This window comes from Pangasianodon hypophthalmus, chromosome 20, assembly GCF_027358585.1.
Source record: "Pangasianodon hypophthalmus isolate fPanHyp1 chromosome 20, fPanHyp1.pri, whole genome shotgun sequence".
Lineage (NCBI taxonomy): Eukaryota > Metazoa > Chordata > Actinopteri > Siluriformes > Pangasiidae > Pangasianodon > Pangasianodon hypophthalmus.
The window spans coordinates 18,719,338-18,727,937 of NC_069729.1; the positions used below are offsets into that span (position 1 = coordinate 18,719,338).

The 8,600-nt window shown below is 39.2% G+C and overlaps 1 protein-coding gene across 6 annotated transcripts in view; it reads left to right on the forward strand.

Moving 5' to 3' along the window:
* The window catches only part of LOC113537968 (SRY-box transcription factor 13), a 35,202-nt gene extending 27,771 nt beyond the window's left edge, over positions 1-7,431 (forward strand). For all 6 annotated transcript variants that reach the window (XM_053227108.1, XM_034314325.2, XM_026932735.3 and 3 more), the window contains 4 exons: positions 302-410; positions 728-892; positions 3,350-3,566; positions 4,130-7,431. In XM_053227108.1, the coding sequence (XP_053083083.1) occupies positions 302-410; positions 728-892; positions 3,350-3,566; positions 4,130-4,376 (738 nt within the window). In that variant the 3' untranslated portion in view covers positions 4,377-7,431. The remainder of the gene's footprint in view (positions 1-301; positions 411-727; positions 893-3,349; positions 3,567-4,129) is intronic.
* The last annotated feature ends 1,169 nt before the right edge of the window (positions 7,432-8,600 follow it).

Below are 8,600 nucleotides of genomic sequence, written 5' to 3' on the forward strand. Positions count from 1 at the left end.
TAACTGCAGGAAGGTATGATAATTTGCCCTTTATATGTCATGAATACATGTTGTTAAGCATTCCTCTTGAACCTGTTTTGACTGCCTGTCACCATTCGCACATTATTATAATGGCATGTTTTTCACCATAAGGATGAGTGTATGTTTAGTCAAATATGGAAAAGCAGGTCGATTATTTAGAGATTTATTATTTGTGTAAATTTCTTCATACTTTGTGTGTCACTGGGTTGTGTCAGCATTATTAGCTAGCATAGCGTTGTACTAGTGGACCAACGCACTGTTTTGCTTGCATTGTGCACAGAATGATTATAAGGAAGCATCCCGAGCTGACCGCATACTCCATGCCGACCGCGCGGAGGACGGACAGTCCATACGGACGAATGACGAGCATCTCAGCAGTGACTCTGAAGGTACTGCTACTGTCCTTTTATAATTAGTGTCTTGGATTGTAAACCACACCGTACCATTTTAACACAAGAACTTACTTATAGTTTGTAGCTGTGTTGTATTTGTGTGCATTGTAAGGCCATGCCTGGAGCACATGTGGTAATTTGCATATTTTGCTCTAATTAAATCACTGCAGGCAGCCATTATTTGCTTTGGAATTTATAACAGACGTAAGAGTGATAATTAAAGGTTTGCCCTGGATCTTTGTTTTCTTAAAAGGTGCCATTAAAAAAAAAACAAAAGAAAGTGCCTTATACTTTTGTCACATTGTGTTCTTTAGGACAGATCGTCTCTGGAGTGGGAGGCTACACCGACAGCCGGAGCTCCTCTTCCGGACACATCAAGAGACCCATGAACGCCTTCATGGTGTGGGCGAAGGACGAACGCCGGCGCATCCTACAAGCCTTTCCTGATATGCATAACTCAAGCATCAGCAAGATCCTGGGTGAGGAAAAAAAAAAAAAAAAAAGCCTCCATCGACTGCTCAGTCACCTTTTGCCTTTTTGTGTTTGTACAATGTTAACCCCAGGGAGGCTCACTCAATCTGCACCTGCTTTTTTTTTCTCAGCACATTCTTCGTAATTATCTCTTGTTCTCCACCTTACATTCTCTCACGGTCTTTGTCCTCATAACACTCACCCCTCATTGTTGCCTGGTGGTTTCCTCGAACAGTCCAGGTGTTGCTTACTGAGTCTTCGGTCGTCTCATCTACCGCCGCCCCTGGCTTTGACGAGCTGGAGAATGAAGGGGGGTGGGGGCTTTTTGGTTGACGGAGAAAGTTGGTAGGCGGCACTGGTTGGGGCATGAACTGCCACCTGGCTCCCCTGGACGACAGGAAAACACCACCCAGAGCCACCCCCCTCCTCCTCCAGCTGCCTTCCTACCCCTCTTCCTCTGACAAAACACTGACATTCCTTTCCATTGTGCAGAGACTGAAAAACTCACGACATCCCCCCACCCCTCCATCTCCTCCTGCCTGCCCGAGTCACTCAGTGCCTGTGACCCTGATTGGATTCATTTGAACTGTTTACTCACCTATTGTTACTGCGGTCATCTTCAGTCTGCATTTTTTCACGTCTTTGTGCCTATACACTCTCCTTTACATTCTTCTGGGCTAGTACGGGCTTCTTTTTTTTGTGCTTACACAAAAATACAAAAGAATGCTAAACAGGTGAACCTCTGCTACAGCTGCCAGTTTAGCTGCCAGTTTAAACTCTGCACTATTAGCTATTGCTCAAAAGCAGCCAGACAAGCTAAGTGGCATGTGTATATTAACACAGTTTCAGTGTAATGGATACGGCATTTGAACTACTGTTGACCTTTAGAGCTTAGCATTATTGAGATTATTATGTTACATGTTCTCAGTGTGAATTTTAAAAACTTTAAAAGAGGCAAAAACCTACCTCCAGACCACAAGGGGGCCGTCTGTGAAAACCTGAAACATGGAACCATGGTAACACCCATGGGCTCAGTGCCGCTCATCGCACTCATTCATTCATCTTCAGTAAGCGCTTTATCCTGTTCAGGGACGTGGAGGATCCGGAGCCTTATCCCGGGAACACCGGGAATGCAGCTTGCTTTCTTGCAGCGCCCCCTAGTGGCTCAGAGGACCTAAACGCCTGCTTATATTACACGTAGCTAGAAACACACGATTGATGATTTGGAAACAGAGAGGTGTACGTTACATATTGGGAGCGATAAATAGTTATTAAATAAGTGGATCTTGATGATTTATAGTACCAAAATAAATAATAATAATAAAGGGGACTTAATACAAAAAGCATCAATTTATAAAATATTTCAAATTTTATAAAATATTCATTTTTTATTGTATATATATGATGTGCCTTAAATTAAACCCTATTTTATTTGTCTGTGGTTAAGTACCCAGGTATAAAGAAAAGGTTTACTTTTTTTTTTTTTTTTTTTTTTAATCAGAATGCGTTTTTCATACTGCAGTAGCCAAACCCATTGCATCCATGCATAACCATGCTAATGTTAGCAAACCTGTTTCAGTAGAATTGCCAATGAGTTCACAGAGTGTGTGTTTGTATGATTTTGTTGATTTCTCATGAACACAATGGACTGAATTGTTCTATTTTCTTACAGCACACTTTACTTACTTCACTCATTATAATACTAATACTAGAAAGCTGACAAAGCTAATGTGACAGGAAAACTACGTTGTTGGAAAAATAGCTAAAGGTTAAAGGTTATAATGTGGCCTGATATTTTCATCATGTAAATATATAATTAACATTATTTTATAAATTACTGGAATATAATTCTAATAGCCAATTTATCAACTGTCTTACAATTGGCACCCACTTGGAGTTTAAAAGATGTGTGGTTTATGAACGAGTCGACTCTTTGATTAGTAAAGTAAATATTTGATTGTGTAATACACATTGACATGTATTTATACACAAATGAACTAGAAATGTTCCTGAAACACATTTAAATAGGCTGCAGTACTTCCTAACCTCGAAGAGCAACTGAAATAGGAATACAAAAATAAAATGAGAAGGAACTTCAACATTAACCTGGTCGATGAGGCCAAAAAAATGTGGCTTTTTATGACTAGCTCTGTCTTGAGAAATGGAACAGATGTGCAATTCTGATGTGCAAACTTACTTAAAAAATGGGTCCGAGCAGATAAATACAGTGTCCTACTGAGGCAGAAGGTGGTTTAGAGACAGACAGAACCAGAGAAAAATGACTTGCATGTTTACTTAATGTCAAGAGAACCACGTAGAAGCTTTATAATTAGATATAGGATTGTTTGCTGGATGATAGTGAGGTATAATTTAATTTTTAAATAGCAAAAACATCAAATCCAAGTATATAGTGGTATAGTATATTGAGCTAAGCCTCTTTTGCACCTCTGTGTCGCCCCCTGTAGGCTCACGCTGGAAGTCCATGTCCAACCAGGAGAAGCAGCCGTACTATGAGGAGCAGGCCCGGCTGAGCAGACAGCACCTGGAGCGCTACCCAGACTACAAGTACAAGCCCCGGCCGAAGCGCACGTGCATCGTGGAGGGCAGGCGGCTGCGCGTGGGCGAGTACAAAGCCATGATGAAGAGCCGCAGGCAGGAGCAGCGCGCTTCGTACCCATCCAGGTGAGCAAAGTTAATCAGATGTCCTTGATTACTAGTTGTTCGTCTTGTTTTTTTAGGAGCAGCATTAGCTTGTTACCACACCTTCCTTTTTAAATAAGTAATAGCAAAATAAACAACCGGGGTGTGGCGTGGTGATGATTGTTTTCATATAACAGCGTATCCTGCAGTGTCTTATTCTTCTTATACCACAGCAATTTGCCAACAGTTGCAATTACCTACTAAATAATGTTTGTACATTTGTACATTTTTATCTGCTTATATTTGTTTAATTTTCAGAAGTTAATCATCAATCTCTACATTTTTCTCTTTCTTGAAGTTAATAAAACAAAAAATGCAGCTTGTTACCAAGAAAGGCTTGAAAATATCAGATTATAAGAGAATGAATGAATGAATGAATGAATTAGGGCCTGACTGCTATGAAGATATTGTCACTGATTTCTTGGTTATGTGAATTTTGGCTTCTTGATATCAGTATTTTTTCATATTGATCTGTTAAAGCACTTGCCTGGAGCTTGTCATGTTTCCAAAAGCATCGATCTGATATTCTCTTATTTACCTCGTAGTCAGTCAGATCAGCAGCTGCACTACTCCACGGGTGAGGCTCCGTACTCCACCAAAACCATGTCCATGACGCTGCCTCTGCACCCTTCCCTTCTGGAGCACTACCTCCCTCGTTCTCTCGAGCCACCCCAAGCCCCACGTGGCCCAGAGGAAGCGGACGGGCCCCGTTCCAAAGCGCCGTACAGCGAGGGAGAAGAGAGTGACGGAGGAGAGCGCAGCGAGGGCGAGCTGGTGGTTCTCACTGACTGACGGGGGGGCGGGATGAGAGAACAGGGTGCTGTGAGGTGAAATGTTTGGGTTTCTGGGGCAAGGTGCTTTCAGGTGTTGAGGGCTCACAGTTCACCGAGGAGTGAATCTTTGCTTTTCCTAGACTACTTTACGCCAGCGGTGATGACAATGTTGAGGGACGGCTTATTAAAAAAATGCTAGTTATTTAAAATAATAATAATAATAATAAATGCATTTGACAGTCCTTCAGTGCTGCTGTTGGTCAGCGTGCTGCACTTTCCTTCAGTGAAAAGGGCTTTAAAATGCAGATCAGAGGAAGAAATGAGCATATGTGCAGCAGATAAACACTGGGAAATCAGGCTTAACAGTGTTATGCTAAATTGCATAAATGCATACTATTTACACCAAAATGTATCCTGTCAATGTGTAACGCTTACAACTTAGTTTTGCACTAGGGCTACCAGACGAATGGAGCGAACATTAATGGAAACGTATGCAAAAATGCTCTTTTTGGGTGCAAATCTATAGAAAACGTTTCATTATTGGACAAACGATTCCTTTAATTCAAGCTGAACTCAATCAATTAATTTACAATTTAAAAAAAAAATCAAATTAAACATGCAGAATTTACCTCAAAACATGGCCGATCAGCTAGGACATGTTTGGTTTAGTTTTGCACTGGAGCTACAAGGCTAAAATCTTGGAGACCAAACATGACGTTCTTATAACTTTCCTTTTTGGCCCATCAATTTTTGTAACGAATGAGGAACAGGGGTGTCAAACTTCCGGCCCGTGGGCCTGATCCAGCCCGATAAAGGTTCTAATCTGGCCAAGCAAATGTACTTAGAATCTGTTTTCTAAATTAAAATCATCTTGTGGACCATAATTGAATTGAACAATTTGAAAAAATCCACTAGGGGCAAAAACAGAGCAATAAACTCGTGCCTCTAAACTCAGCTAGTGACAAAACGTGCTAATGATGTAATTCTTCAACTGCAAGGTAAAAATAAATTTGATGCTGAAGAACCAGATTTAGGGGTTTCACAGCAATGAAAATGGTGAATACTTATGCAATCACCACTTTTACTTTTTTTTTAAATTATTTTTATTTCAGATAAATGCAGATTTGTGTGGTATTGGCCTACTAAACTGTTTTTTATTTTGGTCCAGCCCACATGACGTTGGACTAAATGTAACGTGGCCCGTTACCTAAAATCTGTCAGAGACCCTTGATATAGAGCATCTTTGAATTTTAATTGTAAATTTTTTTGTGTTCAATAATACTGATATTAAACATCTCTAACATGCCTGTAATGTCACTATAGTAGCTGATACAAAGGTGCTGAAACATACGCTAAATTATGTTACAAGCTGCCAAGACACAGGTCAAACTGGTAGAACAGAACAAGTTTCTGAATTACGGCTACCAATCCTACATCACCGACAAGTTATTTTAAGCAAATAACGCAACAGTGAGGCATTTAGAAAATTGCCTTACCTCAGATGTTGAATTAATCAATGTAATCACGTAATAAGGAAGCTGGAAAATAAGTAACGAGCTGCCAAAGAGATGGGCTACCAGTTTCACCGGCTCAGCCTGTGTTCAAGCTTTTATTTTTAGCTGCTCACACCAAGCTGGATTTTTTTTTTCAGTAGTGAAAGCTGGAATCCTTTAATAAGTTTATGTAAACTTTTAACTAATCTACATTTTAACTGTTCCCAGCAGTCTCGTTCTAAAATATATATTAACCTTAAATCAACTGCAGACAAAGCAAATTATTACTTTTAATGTATAATCTGTGTTTAATCCTATCGAAACAGTGATGTAAGAATACTGTCTCGGAGTTGAAGACGCTTTAAACTGTTTAAAATGTTGTTTGCTGTTATTACCATTGTTAACGTCACCTAGTCTTTGCAAACGCTTCCCCTGCCTTAAGTTCGAGTTCCTGTTCAGAGCCGAATGCGGTACTTTCCACGCCTGGAGTGCTGAAAGATAAACAGCTACAGATGCTTATCTATGAAGGGAAAGGGAATTTTTTTTTTTTTTAAATTCAGCCCAGTTTTACTGAAACTATGCTTCAGGAACTTCTGTAGGAAAAGCTGTATGAGTTCTACCCTAAATCTTGTGTGTACACTCTCTGAAGTAAAAGGTACCAAAGTGTATTTTCCTCGTCGCCGGCATGGTACCATTTGGCATCATTTGTGCCTTTAGTGTGTATCTTTTATCTGGGAAGGTGCATGGTCAAGTTATGTACCTGAAATTATTTTGAAAGGTGAAAGATACATACTGAAGGTACAAAAGATGTTGATAGTACCACTCTAGCACCAACGAGCAGTACGGTTTGGTACCTTTATTTCTGAGACTGTACAGTAGATTGCTCCCTCTGCTGTTTAGGAGTGCTATTGACCTCAAATGCTTATCGAGTCCTACAGTGTGTGAGGCACACAGGCATGTAAAATGCACTTTTGTATTAAAAAAAAATAGCACCTATATATAAAAACATATAAGTTTGAGAAGTATCAGTAAAGTTTATAAAGGAATACGTGAGCAGTAATCCATCTGGCCTTGCTTTGTCCCCATCATTTTGTTCAGTTTGTGTATATAGCGTGGGTTTGCGTTTACGTTTCTAACTATTTGATTTATTGAATGATCATTCCACCTCACAGCTCATGACCATGCCAGCTATACAAACGTTGTAACCGCCATTTTAACGCTTATTATTATTATTTTTTTTAGCTGGAATGAGATTGAGAAATAAAAAAGAAAATCAGTAACTAGAGAAGCTGAGGAATGAAAGTATGGTCTATCATTAGCTGGCATATAAAACAAACATGCTGGAATTGTGTACATAATTTAAAATAGGAGAGGATACAGTTTGTATCTTACCTGTAAAATCAGATTTTAGGGGAAAAAAGTTATGATTTGGTCTACTGTTGAAAAAACCAGCTGTTGTAAATATAGATTATAGACTTTATTTTGTTTATAAAAGTGTATAAGTTAAAGGTGTACATTTTCCCTGTATGTTTTGGTTTGTTTTGAGGTTTTAATAAAATATTTGTGTTCCTTTTGCAGTTATATTTGATTCTTTGGTTTTCCTTAAAATGTTTGTTTAATAGATTTACAAAGTTGGCAATGCTTCGATGGAATCAGAAACTTTTAAATGTCAAAATCATGAGAAAAGTGCAGCTAAAGTGGGGGCATGCTGTTATAGGAAATTAATCAGCAACGGTGTGTTGTGATGATGCAGAATTACTGTTACCACATTGAAGATGATTACTTACCAACAGTAGCACATCCTGAAGTGATTCATTTATATCGCAGCAAATACGTCAATCCTGACATCATTCTTTTGATCCATTTATAGTTATTTCATTTAATGTTGTGGAACGTCCACAAAACAAGCAAGTTCTGTTTTCACTTACGTTATAGCAGCTGCAAACAGTCCTTTCCTACCCTGCCTTTCATTTTCTGTAAGAAACTTCTAGAAAAATGTGATGTTACAGCTTTACCTCTGACTTTGACAAAGCTCTAACACTAGAGACTCCTTCCATAAATGGACACTCCGCCATACAAGTGCCTGTGGAAGTTGTTACTATAGAAAGTTATACAAAAAAAAAACTTCAGACCAATCAGCATCAAGCACTCAACAGCGCTGTAGTCTAAGTGGTTTAAATGCACTTCATCTTTTCTAATCTTATATGATTTCTTTCAATACTGAAAATTTACACTGACGTTAGTTCAATGCTGTGATCTCACGCTATAAGGGAAAAAGCAAAATGTAAGAGTGACTCTGACTTTACCTTGAAAATTCAAGGCTGTGTGTGTGTGTGTGTGTGTGTTTGATTCAGGATATCCTCAATAGTAGACTTCCCGTGCTCACTTTCCTAGCCACGGGGAGTGAATGCGGGTCATGAGGCAGAGGAGACGGGCAAAAGTTCAAGGATGAAACCCAATTAAAGGAACACACACCTATCCGACACTTTACATGAATCGCCATGCAACGCTTTTCTCCTTCATATGAAACCAAGAATGATAATGAAGCATGTAGGGTTAAATTATTGATATATTTTTAAGCGAATGTCGAGTTAAAATGACAGCATAACCCCCCCAAAAAAAAAAAAAAAAGTCTAGCGACTGATTGCAAACTTTCAGCAAACAAACATACTAATGTATTAGAGGTAAGGAATAAACCACCGTGTTGTGCTATTATAGGAAAATAATCACCGACGAGGTGATGTGATGAA